This window comes from Labeo rohita, unplaced genomic scaffold (assembly GCF_022985175.1).
Source record: "Labeo rohita strain BAU-BD-2019 unplaced genomic scaffold, IGBB_LRoh.1.0 scaffold_82, whole genome shotgun sequence".
Lineage (NCBI taxonomy): Eukaryota > Metazoa > Chordata > Actinopteri > Cypriniformes > Cyprinidae > Labeo > Labeo rohita.
In genome coordinates, this window is record NW_026129766.1 from 554,655 (window position 1) to 572,640 (window position 17,986).

General features: G+C 35.9%; 2 protein-coding genes across 2 annotated transcripts in view; one reads left to right on the plus strand and one right to left on the minus strand.

The window, feature by feature from the left end:
* Window positions 1-2,428, minus strand: part of LOC127162044 (NLR family CARD domain-containing protein 3-like) — a 34,237-nt gene extending 31,809 nt beyond the window's left edge. The window contains 1 exon segment of the mRNA XM_051104817.1: window positions 2,406-2,428. The gene's annotated coding sequence lies outside the window, so the exon portion shown is untranslated.
* Window positions 2,429-12,331: 9,903 nt separating this feature from the next.
* LOC127162049 (uncharacterized) lies at window positions 12,332-13,602 on the plus strand. Its single transcript, XM_051104823.1, has 4 exons — window positions 12,332-12,662; window positions 12,854-12,904; window positions 12,992-13,123; window positions 13,319-13,602. The coding sequence occupies exons 1-4, from the start codon at window positions 12,332-12,334 to the stop codon at window positions 13,600-13,602; spliced, it is 798 nt and encodes a 265-aa protein (XP_050960780.1).
* Window positions 13,603-17,986: the final 4,384 nt, after the last annotated feature.

Sequence of the window (17,986 nt, forward strand, 5' to 3'; positions counted from 1 at the left end):
CGGCACCCCAAATCATCACAGACTTCAGAAACTTCACACTGGACTTCAAGTAGCTTGGATTCTGTGCCTTTCCAGTTCTCCTCCAGACTCTGGGAGCATAATTTCAACATGAAATGCTAAATTTACTTTTATCTGAAAAGAGAACTTTGGACCACTGAGCAACAGTCCAGTTCATTTTCTCCTTAGCCCAGCTAAGATGCTTCTGATGTTGTTTTTGTTTCAGAAGTAGCTTGGTAGCCCTTTTTCTGAAGACGTCTGAGCGTGGTGACTCTTGATGCGCTAACTCCAGCTTCATTACACTCCATGTGAAGCTCTCCCAAGTGTTTGAATCAGCTTTGCTTGACAGTATTCTCAAGCTTGTGGTCATCCCTGTTGCTTGTGCACCTTTTCCTGCCAATTTCTTCCTTCCAGTCAAATTTGATACAGCACTCTGTAAACAGCCACCCCATTCAGTAATGACCTTCTATGCTAAAATGTGCTATTTAGACGTATTTTAACATTTAAAAAACATACAAATTGCTACGTATTTTTAGCTAAAAAACATACAATATTTCGGTATCTTTTTATCATTTAAAATATTCTTATCAATGCCTTTTTATCATTTTATCAATAAGCGATTTATATTTTTAGCCCCCTTAACCCACCCCCAAACTTAAACCTACCCATTTTATAGCGAATATATTGAGGGAAATGACCATTTTAGTAATAACATAGCATAAAAATATTTTTATTGTCGCTAATCCCACTCCTACCTCTAAACCTACCCTGATAGCACACGTACATCTCGGAGACTATGAGTCTGTCTCACGTCTGCATTTACATCTGCAAGATGTGGTTTGCTCATCTGCAATACGTCTATTGGACGTTTCCTATCAGATGTCAAATAGACATCTATTAGATATCTTTAAGATGTTTATGATTTAGAATGTATGTAAAACTTACATCTTACAGACATCTGCCAGATGTTTGTACACAGCAGATGCTTTCCACTGCTCTGGTTGGAGATGAAGATCGCCAGATAAAGGCTTGAATTTGGGTCTGTTCTTTGTGATTCTGAAGAATTGGAATACGGCACACAAATAAAATTGTTTCATTTTGTAATTATGTTGTGTTTGGTATATTTTATGATTCTATTGTTAGTCACTGCATGTCAGAGAAAACCCCTTTTGTGTCCCACCATGGCAAACAAAGTAAATATTACATGAATTGTTAAACGATTGCAGAAATGTATTGTTTAAAGGGGTTAATGTGCAGTTTTGATTAACATTCCAGCCTATTCTTGGAAATGAACTGGCAGCAGAAATCACATAGAACAGAACAAAATGTTATTTTTTATATTAATTATATGATTATACAATTTAATAATGCAACTGAAAACAAGGCCATTGATTTGACAACTAAAAACAACAATAATGAAATTAATGACACGATTTTAATGTTGTCAATACATCAGTATTGTACATTTAAATGCTAAAAATAAATACATAGGTATTTGTACATTAAGATGCTGTAAATACGTCAGTATTGTACATTTTAGTGTCTAGAAAAACATAAGTAAATGTACATTTTTTTAGAACCACATTTTACGTGAAATACATACGAATTATCATAAGATCACGTAGCAGCATCAGATGATTTAATATGCCTAACCATTTGATCATGTCTGGTTGGATCGTAACCATAGGTAACCTGTGTTAACTCTTCTTTATTCAAAGCTTCATAACATAAAATCATCCCATTTAATTATTAACAACTATAGTGTGAAATAACAGAATCAAACTTTATCAAAGTAGAATTGTGCAAGTGTGAAAGTCGTGACATCCCACATAAAATGATGTCTACAGGGGACATATTTGGCATCCATCAGGCATTGTGCTCATCCCTAAGTTTTGATTATTCATTCAGTATGTACGTTTATTTCACTTATTTCATATTGTAATAGTAATCAATATTATTCTATTAATGATCAGGTAAGTTTAATCTATGATAGTGATCCCCCACATTAGTAAATGCTTAAGTTCATGACACTCAAAACCGTAATACTTTATAATGTATTTTGAACATTGACACTACACAGCAGTTTTGCACACATCGGGGCATGTTAATGTAAAGGAACAGAAATACTGCTTCTTTTTATTGAATTACTCTATACACCATACAAGACACAAAAATGCTGTATTACATCAAAACTCAAAGAGTTAAGAGCACATGATAAGAAATACTCATGCGACAACAAAATGACAATGTGCAGATTTTGGTGATTCCATTAAGTATAAACACTTGATCATTGGTTGATCATGTCATAATTTTAAATAAATAAAATCATGAAAATTACTTCACAACCTTGAAGTTTCAGAAGCACAAAATTGCCAATAAAAATAACCAAAGAAAGATGAAACACTCACCTTAGGTAATATGTGTTGATCTTTCTTTTTCCTCCTCTGAACTGTAGTGTTGAACAGCTCTGATTTTTTTTAAACTTCTACAGAACAAGTTAAAACAAGTTTTTTTTAGATAAAGGCATAAGAATCAGAAGAATGACCATTTGACATGTCAGCACATGCACTTCCTCTGCTCTGGTTTGTTATTTAGAAATGCTCATTCTCAGGAAACAGTGCTGAACTTCCTACAAAGTGTTTTTTTTCCCACAATATTTTTCTTTTATTAAAATTTTTTAAACACTTTGAAATACATATATATATATAGGATTTATTTATATGTATATATCATCTGACTTTTACAAAACAAATTATTAACGTACAGTGACAATTGTAACAGTGAGTAAAACAACCTATTGCGAGGGATTAAGTGTATTAAGTTAAACATAAAACAAATGTATAAATAATAACTAACAAAATAAATATACAGTACAATAATAATTAAAAATGAAATAATAATAAATATATATATATATATATATATATATATATATATAATACTGTTGTCTTAATACTAATAATATAATGTGTTGGTGACACTACACGATCTGTACCGGAAATAGTTATTTACTAGTGATTCCCTAGTAGACCCCATTTGGGTAATCCATATGTGTATATAAATGTTTTAATTTTCTAAAGATATGTTCTACTTTATTCAGCATACTTAAACATAACATAAAAATGTCTGCTTTGAAATACAAGATATTTATTCATTCAATTTATTTATTCATAAATGAATGAATTCCTTACATCCTTCATTTATGTTCTTATTTCAGCATACTTTAACAAATGTCATCTGAAAAAATAACACAAACAAATTCACTGCTTCCATTCTTCATTAATTCATTCCTACCCTCCCCTAGTCTTTCTCTCTCACCCACTCATTCGTCTACTACAATTTCTGACTGAGGAACATGGCATTGACCTTCAGGCCTTGTTCATCGACACAGTATGCCAAAAATGTTTCCATGTCACATTGAGACTAAAATATAAACAAAAAGGCATCCATTGCCTCAGAGAATTCACTCCACTGGGCCTTCCTGAGCACATTTTGTTGATCTTCACTGTTCATCTGAAGAAAAGCAGGCTCTGTCACTTCTCTACAGAATAAGTCTCTGTGATTGTTTACCCAGTACCAAGCTTTATGAAAGTCTCTTAAAATGGTTGGCTGTTGCACCTGGTGAAAAGTATTATACTGGTGAACAATATAATATAATAAAATATAATAATATAATATAATATAATATAATATAATATAATATAATATATCTAGGCAAAAACCTCTCCATCAACTGAATACACCACCACTGGCGAATCAATAGCCTCTCTTTCTAAAAGAGTGCAAAAAACACAAACACACACGCACACACACTCGTGCCGTCAAACTGTTGTATAAACGCAATATATAGCCGATAAACAGCCATATCTCATATCTTCCATTTTCTCGTGTAATATTGCCCATATATCACGTTTGTAGACGTGAGATATGACTGTATATTGGCACAGCATAATTTGGCAGAGTGCCACAGGTAATCACAGCGTGCTGATATACAGCCATATCTCATGTCTTCAAGTGTGATATTGCGTTTACACAACAGTTCGACGGCATGAGTGTGTATATGCATAAACAAAATAACAATGTAGTGTCCCTCTTTTGCTTCATTAAAAAGCTCACTGTATTATGAGAGAGATTGACTGAACGAGTGTGGTAACCTGCACCTGATACAGCATTTATTCTGAAACGTTTGAATGTCCGATAGGTTATCCTTTTATCTGTTAAGGATAATTCCTGATGGCAGCTGCATATATCGGCTGTGTACATACTGGTTGTTACGTACCAGTACGTAAGTTGCGTAAAGTTTGTGTGTGTTAGCCTGGTGTGTGTGTTGCAGATTCCCATTGGCCCACCAGTCTGTCACTCTTCCACCTGGATGATGACGCCCCGGTTTACGTTATCCAATCATCTCACCCCGGCCGGTTTAAAGTCCCACTACTGTCCCGCGCGCTCCAGCTTTTCGCTCACCTTGTACCTTTTCTTTGCTACGTTTGTACGCTCCTTTCTTGTTATTTTGTTATACTATCTGAGATTGCTTTGTTCGCTGTGTGTTTATATGTCCTGAAAAGTCCTTCGTTGTTATAGTGTTTGTACAGTGTACAGTCTTTCGTTTACTGTTCCGTCTGTTCCCCACTGTACGCTAGGCTGGGAAGGCGTGAGCAGGTAAGTAGGTCGCGCGACATACATTGCACAACATTCTGGATGTATTAGATACACTAGATTAGGAGCAGTGGCGGCTACTGGTCTGTCAAATAGGGGAAGCTCATTTTCGGCCTACATCATAAAATTGTCTATTTATTTATTCACAAGAATGTGCCTTATTGTCATAAGCAAGTCAATGCAAATTTTACAATGCAAACAATCGTAAAAAAAAAGCTTTAGTTTTATTATGCAAAATATGATGTATTTTTTCTTTTAGTCAGATGCTACTATATAGTATAAATATTTTGCAATTTAAATAAGGTTATTATGGAGATTTATTTATTTATTTATAAAGTATTTTAATAGAAATATAAGGTTTCATTATGTTATGTTAAAATTTTTCAAGATTACTATATATATATATATATATATATATATATATTAATTTATAGTCATCCTCCATGTTAATATTTAATGTAGTAATCTATATATATATATTGATTACTACATTAAATATTAACATGAATGAATGAATGAATGAACGATCTAAAAAAAATATTAAACTCTGTAAAAGTGAAACAAGTAATGTGGTGTATAATTGTGTGAAATGTATGATGAAAATCAAGCAATTTCGCCAAGCAAATATAAAGAAATAGGTTGCAGCAGTTTTTATTTTGACTGAACTTGAGAAATCCGCGATGGGACTGAGAGCGAATAGCTTCAGCGATTCCTTATAGTACAAAATCGCTGTCAGTCAAAAGGAGATGCAATCTTTCGACAGACCCTCCAATCATCACGCAGAAGCTCGGAGTCCAGGCCAGCCCACTCCTCATTTGCTCCTCATTCACCCCCAGAGACGCTGAGCGTCCGTGGGCGGGACATAATCGCAGCGTTTATCCAATGACCGTCTAGTTTCAAAGCACTGAAAAAAAACGTTCAAAGCAGCCGCATTGAAGTCAATGGACGCTGGGCTTCAACGGGGAAATGCACTGTGACGCTACGGGAATGTATGAGAAGAAAATCAAGTCAGCCGACCTGCTATATCTAACTGATTCTGAACGAACTCGTCTTTGAGATGAACGTTTTCTAACGCATTTTTAGTCAATAAAATGTTAATACAATAGTACATAATTTGACCATTAATTTTGTGACATTATAGGGGGAAGCTGAGCTTCCCTTGCAGTCTTAAAGAAATCGCCACTGATTAGGAGAGAGTGCTGCCCGCTGTACGTTTTTGTTTTTTCCCTTAGTTAGAATAGTTTAGTTAGGGCGTTGTTACGCCGAAGACCTTTTTTTTTCTACATTTTCTTTTGGGTAGTTATCTTAGATTACCAACATTAGCTAGCTGTGTTTTGTTTTGTTTATTTCTTTTATTTGGCACCTCTCGTGCTCCCCCTTCCCACCTTCTCTTTTTTGTTTTGTCGATGTTTGATTGTTTGGTTTTTTTTGTACATACTGTAAATATTGTAAATACTTTGATACCACTGGTTTTCACTGAGCACTGTGCACGATAAACGGTCATTAATATAAAAAATCTTGCTCTCTATTTGCCTGCCAGCACCATTGCATATTCACACACACACTTAAATGTTATTTTCCCCTTTACCCCTAGTCCCGCAAAAATCTAAAAATCTAAGGGGCGTAACATTTATGGGGGCTCGTCCGGGATCCAAACAATTTGATCCTTCCCGGTTATTAATTTTGTGTGTGTGCTTATGCCTTTATGTTGGTTTGCGCTGTAACAAAGGGAAAACGCTTGTGTACAGTACTATCGGATATAGTGAAAGTGGCATAAAAGAAAACATGAATACCTTTGATTTACAGTCATTTATTGATAATCCAACATTAGACAAATTCGACAGGTGTAGGAAGGATGATTTATTGAAAATTGCTGACCATTATGGGATCTCTGTGGTGAGGCAAGCGTTAAAGAAAACAATTAAAAGTGTTCTTTATCAAAAGCTGGTTGAACTAAACGTGCTTGTATTGCCAGATGCGGATGATGGTGAGGCCGCCCAGTCGGCTGGTGATACGCGCCCAAGTAGCCCTGTTGCGTCGGAGAAGGCGCTGAGCGAGGCCGTCGAGGTGGAGGTGTATGTATGAGGTGTATTCTATGTATGTATGTATCTGTGTATGCACGCGCAAGTATGTACAGTAATTATTAATTTAGTCATATATGTAAAAAAAAAAAAATTTCGCAAACTTCTTTTGTTCCTCCTAAAAAATGTTGGGTGGTTGTTATCACCCTAGTGACCTCAGTATATTGTTTAAAGAAACTCCATGCCTTGGTCAGAGTCTTTTTAAAGGTAGCCTGTATGTATAGAGAAAGTTAACATTATGTTTGCAACAGAGATAATGCATTGTCATTTTAGAAGTTATTTATTAATCCAGTGTAACAGATTATATATATATAATCTGGGCCCGGGTAACTTTTGAGGTCTGGTACAAATTATGACATACATAGGCTATAGATGCATATGGATTATTCATTATAAGTTTGCTTGATTCAAACACACACAATCTTATTGCTATAATTATGACTTTGCCATGTCTATAAAACATTTGAAATCGCAAACACATCGGAATATTTAAACCTGCTTTCCCGCAACCGCTGATCCAGAGAGAGCTCTGGTCATGTAAGTTAAGCTTTATGTTTAAACAAGCTTCACAAGCAGGATACACGGTATAGGCTACATTTCTTTGTTGCAAACATTAAATTAGAACTTGTTATAAGATCTATACTCTGTGTTCTGTTCATGCGTGGACTTCATATCATTTGTAGTGCACTTGCCGTCCATTAATCGAAATAAGTTTAGTTACCTTTTAATAAACAAAGTATCAGCTTTAAAATCATGGCAAATTCATAAAGAAATTCAAACAATACGATTTTGGCGCTCTTAACCCTTTGGTTGTGTTCGGATTCCTGTCACACTTGTGACTCCAAACAAGTGCTTATAAATCTCTCATTATGCTATATTACCATCAAATATTGGATTAAATCTTTTTGTCAACCTGTTTTCTTTCATTTAGGACTGATTTTGTGTTTCTATTTGCATCTGATTAGTCGTAGGCCTCATTTATCCGAAAGTAGGCACTCATTTTTTACTTTTAAATGTTTTACACAAAGTCACACTTGTCAAAAATGACTGAGTTTTTCCTTTGTGTGTTTGCTCATTTATGTTACGCTGCCCTGAGCCTGGTGTGCCATGGAGTATGACCAATAGAATGTAATCAAGTGTAATCAAATGACTGGATCATACATACACATAACCACAACATTCAGTCAGTGGATGGAGTGTGAGTGTTTGGAAAAAAATAAATATAAATCTGCTCTTAGACCTCTCTTTGCTTTTGAATCTCCTCATAAGCATAGTACCCATAATCAATGACCCTTTCTATACAGGCTACGGACAGTAGGCAAAAAGCAGGGGCATTAATACTCATTTCATCCTTTATAGTCTGTTTACTGAAAAATTGATTAGTTAGACATACTATGACCCCTTTAATTCCATATGGCTCCACATTCATATTGTGGGAATGGCACAATATCATTCAACTATTGCCCAGTCAGGTTGAACATATCTAATTTGGGGGTTACAAATTTCAAATTACTTCAAAAATGTAATGCTGTGGTGAATCCACTTCAAATAACATTTTCTAAATTGCTTACTTGTTTTATAGAGTGAGCGCACTTTGTATGTTTCCCAGTCAGCTCCTGGTTTCTCATGTTGCAGTTGTGCTCTTTTTATGTAACTGGGAAATTTGTATGGAGGCCAGTAGCAATCATTTTCTCCAGCCATCCACCTACTGCTTACAACTTCCACCTCTCCCCGTCCCAAGAAATCCACGACGTAAATGTAGCTGTTTTCTGCGTTGTTACTAAGAAATATGTGTATAAGTTTAGCATTATTCATTCATTTCTTTCAGTCTAGAATTCCTGTTGTTTATAAATCACAAAATGTACAAATTTCATAGATGTTTTATTACATTTCTTTCAATCCAGAGTTCCTGTAGTTTATAAATCACAAAATGTACAAATTTCATAAATGTTTTATTACATTTCTTTCAATGTAGAATTCCTGTAGTTTGTAAATCACAAAATGTACACATTCTATAGATATTTTATTATATTTCTTTAAATCTAGAATTCATGTTGTTTATAAATAACAAAATTTACACTTTTCATAAATGTTTTATTACATTTCTTTCAATCTAGAATTCTTCTTGTTTGTAAAGTATAGTTAATGTTTTTTTGTTTTTTTAAATTGATAACATTTACAAAAAATTAAACATACAAATTTAATTACTAACTCTTCACAATCTTTTCTTTATTTACAGGCTTAATAATGCTTCAGTGTGTGGTACTCCTCAAAACATGGGACAGCACACAAGGGAGTGTTGCATGGCACACACATGTATTTGGTGAGGCGCCTCTGCTTGCTCTTGCGTGTACTGGACAGGCAGACCTTGCAGTGTCGCCTGGTCCGGCTGCCCTGGGAAGTGGTCTGAGGTACTTCAGATGGAAAATGCCTGGCTGTAAGGCGCAGAGGAGTGTCCAAAGCAGGACGGCCCCCTTTGGATGGACATCGGGATGTGCTGTACTCCTCCAGCAGCCCTCTCATTAGGTTAATCCTGAATTGCATGGAGGTGATTTCCTTCCCTATTAATAGTAAAGCACATCAATGTTGCGCGAGGAGGGTATAATAGTATGTGACAGTATATGTGGCCCCGGACCACAAAACAAGTCCTATGTTGCGCGGGTATATCTGTAGCTATAGCCAAAAATACATCCGATGGGTCAAATTTGGATTTTTTTTTTTATGCCAAAAATCATTAGGATTTTATTTATCATGTTCCTTGAAGATATTTTGTAAATTTCCTACCGTAAATGTATCAAAACGTAATTTTTGATTAGTAATATGCATTGCTATGAACTTCATTTGGACAAGTTTAAAGGAGATTTTCTCAATATTTTGACTCTTTTTTTTTTTGCACCCTCAGATTCCAGATTTTCAAACAGTTGTATCTCAGCCAAATAGTGCCCTTTCCTAACAAACCATACATCAATGGAAAACTTACATATTCAGCTTAAATAAATCTCAGTTTCGAAAAATGTACACTTATGACTAGTTTTGTGGTCCAGGGTCACATATTTTATTTATTATTGTGAATTTGTTTATTACAGTTTAGTTTACATCAGTTGACAGTAGGGTGTAAATGTGTAAAAAAAGCATTTTATATTTGAAAACATTTTTATATATTATATAGCCTTTTTTTTAAAAATATAAAATATATGTTTTTTGCAACAGTAATGCTAACAACAATAAAAATACCTTGATGTCATTAACACAGATCTATCTTGTTTTATAGTTATTCTTTAATTTGTGTACATTTCTCACCAGTAAGTTGCCGGTAGACGATTTGGCTGTTGAGTACAACTGTGTCAAGCAGGTGAAAGAAAACCTTCTTGTACCACTTGGTGGACTTTCTGGTGCACTCAAGAAAACCAGTCATCATATCAGCTTTGTCAACAGCCCCCATTTTTTTGTTGTACTCCAGCACACACACTGGCTTCATCTTTGGTTGCCCAGTGATGTGATCAATCTTCCCTGTGGCTGCCATTCCAGTTGGGTGGACTGTGGTAAGGACATGAACATTCCTCTTATCATGCCATTTGACTGCCAACTGTGATCCATTTTCTCTGAAATCTACTTCTCCCTTTGTCATTTTTTTGGTGAACGTTGGCATCCCTTTCCTCTTTGGACGCACAGTCCCACAGGCTCCAGTGCCAAGAGACAGGAGATACTGGAAAAGTGTGGGACTGCTGTACCAGTTGTCCACATAAAGGACATGGCCCTTTCTGAGGTATGGTGCTAGCAGTGTCATTACGACAGACCCAGAAATTCCAAGCCCTTGGTAGTGTTGGATGTCAGTGGTAGATCCAGAGTAGATGATCATGTCCTGCACGTAGCCAGTGAGCACATCACACAGAACAAAAAATTTAACCCCAAATCGGTTCCTTTTAGATGGAATGAACTGACGAAATGCCACCCAGCCTTTCCACTTCATCAGGGACTCATCCACGCAGAGATCTCTATATGGCAAGAAGTTGCGACGAAAAGAGGAGGTGAGGGCACTGAATACTTTTCTGATTTTTTTCAGAGGGTCATTAAACATTTCTGTTGTGTTGTTTGCAAAGTGAAGGCAGAGGAGGAGGATGAGAAAGCGGTCCTGTGAAAATAAAGACCAGAAGAATGGTGTCAAGAGCATGGGGTCTGTGCTCCAATAATCACGGAGCGATGGTTTTTTTACCATTCCCATTAGCATAATTGATGCCAGAAATGTGTACATTTCAGGTATGCTTGTAGGAGCCCATTTAACCATTTTCCCTTTTGTCTCCTCTTCTTGAATTTCTGAGGCATAGCGGTTTGTTTCCTCAACAATTTCTTTGACGACATCTTCTGTGAGGAACATTTTAAAACAGTTCACCTCACTGGGGGATTCTGGAGGATTTTGCACTCCACACAGTTGGTCACTGAACTCCCCTGGGCCTGGAGGATTAAAAAGGTTTGTTACCTTCCAGGATGATGAATTTGTGCCATCTGCCTCAGCAAAAACATGGGCTGATGTTGTGGAAGTCTCTTCATCTTCAGTCCTGTCAAGAGCTTCAAGGTTTGCGGGAAGATCCTCATCGCTGTCACTGTCTGCTTCACTGTCAAATTCCTCATCAGAATAAAACAAAATCTCCACAATTTCCTCGTTTGTGAGTTTTCTTCTTTTAAATTGATTGGTAGACATTTTTTCTTATTAAATTAATAAAAAACTTTTTTGAATGTATGTAAATTCGATGTCAAATAAGGCGTTGCGAGTGTGAGGTAAAAGTGACGTCAGCTTGACGTCACTCCTTAGTGAAAAAAAAAAAGACTGCAATGCATGACCGTTTTATATATTTTATTTTATTTTTTTATTTTTTTTTACAAAACATTTCCAAATTTTTAAATACATTGTTAAATATTTAGCATTAGGACTGTTAAATATATGCAAGTCAAGTTCTGTTAGTTGATCGGTTCTCACGGGCTATGGGCGCCGCCATTATTTGTTTACAACTCTGTCAGGAGGTAAAAGCCTGCTGGATATACAACACAAAATCACCCACTTTTTCCGAAAAACACGCAAGTTGCTGGCTAACTGGCAAAGGAATAGACATAGCTATATCTAAACATTGTGTGTTTGATGTGAATAAAACCTCGCGTTATGTTTGAAAAGTTATTTTGCTTCCGTTGTAGAGGGCAGTGTGCAATTATACAATACATATGTTTTTTCCTACTGTTTATGTGCTTATGTAATGTAAGGAAAATGAAATAAACATACTTAAAAACACTGAACGCGTCAGTCTATGGATCAGCGCAAATTAATGCGGGAAAGCGGATTTGAATTGAGCGGCTGATCACGTGACGCGCTGAACGTTCGAATTACACCGGTGTGATCGTACGCTCCAGGGGCCAGCCAAGAATTATCACACTGGTGTGATCGTACGCGTCAAAGGGTTAATTATGATTAGCAATTAACTCTGTGATCTATTTGTTTATCTGTAGAACTATAAATCATATACAGAAGAAAGTGAATCAGGACACTATAAAAATAACATGAGAGGCTGTGATAACAGAGCAAGTGCTGGGAGCAAACATCAGTGAAGATGAAGGGTTTAGTTTGTATACTGCTGCTGCTGGAAACCTCTGTATTTGTCGTACAGCAGCAGGTAGATGAAGGACTCACTAACAATGAGATCAGTCAACAGCTCAGCTCTGAGGACGGAAGACAGAATCCACCTAAAACTCACACTGTGAGAACTGAAACTTCAACAGACTGTCAGCAAAACTGCCAACTGTGCTTCCCTGACATCCATGCAGCACTGAGAGAACTGACCACCATTGTTATAGAGCAGAAAGCAAATATCAGAGCTTTAGAAATGCGACTGACTGAACAACAGACGTTTATCCTGGAAGAGCTGAACAAGAAAAATAATGGTACCACACCAAAACATTCACTCTATTATCAGTGATCCTCAAAGAATCAGTGCAGTACATTACATCGTGTAAATGTAAATTTAAATGTTGCATACAAATGAGTGTACATTTTTTAAATTGTTATCTATGTTATCTGTGTATATCAATAATCAGTGTAAATGTCATTTAACCAAATCTTTATTCCTTCACAGAAATTGCAAATTGCAAAAGTCAAGTGGAGCAGTTGAGAAAGGAAAATAGAGGTGTAGTAATGTTTGAATGATGTTAAATTCTTGTCTAGTCTATCACAAATACTATATTATAGAATTGCTTGTGGTTTTCATTAACAGACAGGCAGATAGCTTTTTCAGCTGGACTGATGCAATCTGGCAAGGGATATATTGGCCCTTTTACCACTGATATCACACTAACCTACAGGAATGTCTTCTCAAACACAGAAAACGCCTACAACCCAATTACAGGTAATTATTAATGAAATGCAGTCATTAAACTTAGTTTATTGTAATGAGAACCTTTCAAACCTATCTGCAGTTGTATAATGTGTATAAGAGAAATAATCTGCCATGTTTCAAAACTATTACACAGTATGTTTTGTAATTTAGCATTCACACAAGAAACAACTGATTCTTTTCTGTATCTCTTGTTATTTGATTTAGGTATTTTCACAGCCCCACTGAAAGGAGCGTATATGTTCAGAATCTCTGTCTATGGTCATGGTAGTGATTCAGCTCCATCAACTGTCTCCATTACTAAGAATGGAGAGCATGTGGCTATAGCACATGGTCATCAGGCTGGATATGCTGTAAATGCTTCGAATGGAGTCGTGTTGCTCTTAGAGGTTGGAGATGTTATTTATGTGAGACTTTGGTCTAACAGGAGGATATATGATAACCACTATAACAACAACATATTCAGTGGATACCTACTGTTTCCCTTATAGAATATGAGCTTTTCAGACAATTATTCTAATAATTCTGAACCTTTAGAGTATGATTTTAGGTGAAAATCAAGAAGAATCATTGACATATAAACCTGTATTAATGAGAGCTTATGTCTTTATGAAATTTGCAGTAGATTAAAATAGATTGTATAAAAGTCAGTATAACACACTACACTTTTAAGTTCTGAGATGTCTATACATGTAACTTTGTATAAAGAGTTTCAGCACTGGAAGGGCACATGGATTTTACAAAAGTGTTTTGTTAAAGTAGTAATCCAAAAAATGTGTACAAAAAATGTACACCAAAAAGTGTAGCTTGTTACTGAACCTTTATCTGTATCTCTTTGTTTTACATAAATGAAAAATAAAGAACATTTGTGGCATTTCCCAAACAAACCAATAGTACATTAATGTTAGGTCATCAATGCTTGCTTTACAGTCATATCATGTTTATGTGGTATAATAGTAGTGCTTTCATGTAATTTATGACATGTAGTCATCATGTTATTTACAGCATGTCTGTAAAATCTAAAATTTTAGGATAAAAAACAATAGTAAAAACACAAAGACAAATGTGATGTGATAGAAAGGAACAGAGAAACAAAGTAGAAAAAATTAGCAAACCTGGTAGAAAGCTCCATCCTCTTGGACAGAGAGACTAATGGTCACATTATTATTTACAGTATTCCTATAAAGTCACTGCATCTTAAAAAAATGTTTTGTAGGAATATTGTATGCATTAACTATTTCCTTAAATGACGTAAGAGTATTGTTAAAGGGGTCATCAGATGCCCATTTTCCACAAGTTGATATGATTCTTTAGGGTCTTAATGAAAAGTCTCTAATATACTTTGATTAAAAATTCCCAATGGTTTTGTAAAACAACACCCTTTTTACCTTGTCAAAATGATGCCTGGTTTAAATTTTTCATTGCCCCAAATGGGACTAAAACAAGATAAAGCGTAAAAGGCACCTAAATATTTTTTTCACGTCAAGCCATACGGCAATCATATGGGATTGGAAACTTTTTTTTTTTTAATCCAAATTTAATTTTTTTAAAATTTTCAATTGTAATGAATATAAACACAAGTTAAAAGGCAGGCCAGACTTAATGGCAGCCGATTCCATATGCACCCAAGACAGGCAAAAAACAAACAAAAAAAACATAATTGTTCTAAGTTGCACAGCCCAATAATACCAATGAAAATTAGGACACTGTAGACCTCCTCCACCATATGGCACAGAACACAGAAGTGTCAGATGGAGTCTGGAACATCTGTTATTCCAAATAAATTTAGTGAACATTTTTTAAGTCTTTGAAATAGATGATTAGGGGGAGGCAAAGGAATGTTCTGGAATAAATATAAAAAAATTGGCAAAATATTCATTTTTAAAATATTTATTTAACCAATTAAAGATATGGGTAAGGGCATCCATCTTTCTATAGTGCTACTAACAAGAATGTAAAACAGTCAACTATACTGAAGCTTGCAACTTTTAGAACTGAAATTAAGAATTAAAATTTAGAATTAAAAAATATGGACTTGATTTAGTTGTTCTAAAAGTGTGTAGAAAAAAAATACCATTCATTCTCATTAGGGTCAGATTGACCCCACGTTGAAAATAAATGGGAAAAGTGAAAAAAACTTTGTAAATCCAGTTTAAATCTAAAATAATTTACATTTAAATAAAGGCCTGGTCCCAGAGCATAAACTCAAAGTGGAACGAAACTTTTAATCTTACACACTCACTCAAACACAAACGTGTGTGACTGCAACAAAGAGCATTTTTATAGAAATTGGCATATAAAATCAACAAATCTGGCATAAATCTGAAAAATTCCATACATAAATGAAGGACTGGTACTAAAGCACAAATGCAACTTGAAACAAGCATGTTCACACAAATGTTCACACAAACAGACAAAGAAAGAGAGACAGAGAGGAGAAAAGTGCTGATGAAAGACAACAACAACAAATTCTATCCTTTAAATAAAATACAAATGTTTATTTTAGGATGTTTAAATATATATATTTACAAAATATATATTAAAGTTGTGAGGAGAAGTTGAAGCATGGGCCTCTGCTGAATATATGTGGTCACTGCAGTTTCTTTCTTTAAAGGGGTCATCAGATGCCCATTTTCCACAAGTTGATATGATTCTTTAGGGTCTTAATGAAAAGTCTATAATGTACTATGGTTAGAAATTCTCAATGGTTGTGTAAAACACTTTTTACCTAGCCAAAATCAGCTTTGCAAAAATCATCTCATTCTAAGGGGTTGTTCCTTTAAATGTTTATGCGCTCTGCTTGCCCTGCCCCTCTCTTCTCTCTTCTCTCTGTGGAGTGACGAGCCTGTTTACTTTAGCCACATTTAGCCACTAAACTTCATAACTAGCACGTTATTAGGAAAGACGATCGCAAAGATTCATAAAAATTGCTTATACTCACTTCTGCTGTAAGTGAAGCTGGATTGAGAATGATTCGCGCGAACATAGACGGATATATGTAGATCGGGAGGCACATTCCATTCACAAACAAACGTAATCCACTGCATCTTCAGCGGCTCAGATGTCGAGAGTAAATGACGACCACTATGTTCATTATTACATCCAGCAACACAACACCTCAATCGCTCAATCGGAGATATTCTTGTCTAATTTACATCCCTGCTCCGGCATTGAAACAGTGGAGGTTGACAGCTGATCTGAGGTAAGACGCTGATGTCAATCAACTATCGTGGGAGCGGCCTCTGTGGGTGTGACGGCACAACGACAGGCATCTGAGAATGGCTCGATTTGAAAAAGGGGATATTATTTTTAATGATTAATTAAAAACCACTGCATGGATTTTTATCATTATAGGGTAGATTTGTACATACACTGCCAACACACATTAATGTTCAAACAACATAAAAAAAAAAGTGAACTTTGTGTAGCGATTTAACTTAAGAGGAAAATATATATAAATAATTACAATCAATTATGATTAATTACAATTATTAAATATCAGCTGCCAGTAGTAACTGTAGCAGAATTAATTTTCCATCAACTAATCTGTTCGTCCAGCGAACATTCAGTATAATTTATATATCAACTCTAAGAAATGATATTTTCTTTGTCACAGAAAATAACTTTCTTAAAGTATCATTGCATTAGAGCATGTAACTCGAATCGGAATCGTAAAGGGACATTAATTTGCATAGCAGAATCAAAATCAAGGCTTATGTAATTTGTGCACAAGAGTTTATTAACAAAGGACTAACACATAACATAATCTAAACAATGGGGGAAGGGTCAGTGAGAAGCAGTTAGAGAGACCAGAGAATGTAGCTATGAAAAGAGTCAGTTAACCACCTGCTGTGAAACCATCAGTGCTGTCTACAGCTTATACTAAACCTCTGTTTTGTTTAGTTAAATGTACGATACTTGCATTGCCTTGGTCGATGAACAAGTGTCCGAATGCAGTCTCGGGTGAAAGTCTTGATGGTTTGGAGCAGTGGTGGTTTTGGAATTGCAGTCACATTCTTCCGGGTCTGAAGAGTGATGAGCTCCAAAGATGTTCTGTCTCGACGGTGACTGGGAGTTTCTTCCCATGTGAAAAGTGAAGAAGAACCAAGAGCTGAGAGGGACCCAGCTGAAGTCCTGTGATCTTTGGGGAATGGAAAGACAAGGCCGCAAGGCCTGGCGCAGCTTAGAGAAGTCCTGACGAGTTCTAGCTCATCCTTCTCATCCTCTTAGGTTCTGAAAGAACTCATGTGAGACGAGTGAGGAAAGCTAAAAAAAACGAGGAAGAGAGAAATGTCTGTTCAAGGACATTTCATGAGGATGAATTCCAGGGTTGAGTGAAAATGTCTGGCTCTTTGTGGTCTCGAGTCACAGCTCTGTATGTTGGGGCCTGTCGGGCCCGCCGGGCACGCCCTGTGCCGGCTCAGGCTCCCTGTGGGGACCTCCACATGGGCTGCAATCGGAGGGTTTTGCAGAAGAGAGCGAAGTGAGGGAGGGAGGGAGGCGGTCAATCATTTGATGCCTTTAAAACACTAATATGTTACATAGGTATCAACATCTAATATACACCACCTTTTAGATCATCACTAGTCATCTATCATAATGCATGCATAAAACAGTAGAAAGACAAATACAAATACAACAAACAAAATTAAAATACAATGCAGTAATACTGTACACAATGACCTACACCATGTTTTAGGAAGGTCAAAGAAATGTTTGTAAAAGAATGAATAGGAAAGAGTCTATTTCTATAGGCATTGTGTCTTTCCTATGAGCAAATGTAGCATGGGCAAGTGTGCATTCCTCTGGGAAATTAAACCTCATATCAGATAGTCATCCTGGCAACTGAGCCCTTTTGGGGTGTTGTCTCCAGAG

What these genes read in the sequence shown, in the direction of transcription:
- LOC127162049 (XM_051104823.1), top strand. Translation starts at nt 12,332, where the DNA reads ATGAAGGGTTTAGTTTGTATACTGCTGCTGCTGGAAACCTCTGTATTT. An exon ending in GCTGAACAAGAAAAATAATG is followed by an intron (nt 12,663 to 12,853) that starts GTACCACACCAA and finishes ATTCCTTCACAG; the next exon opens with AAATTGCAAATTGCAAAAGT. An exon ending in CGCCTACAACCCAATTACAG is followed by an intron (nt 13,124 to 13,318) that starts GTAATTATTAAT and finishes TATTTGATTTAG; the next exon opens with GTATTTTCACAGCCCCACTG.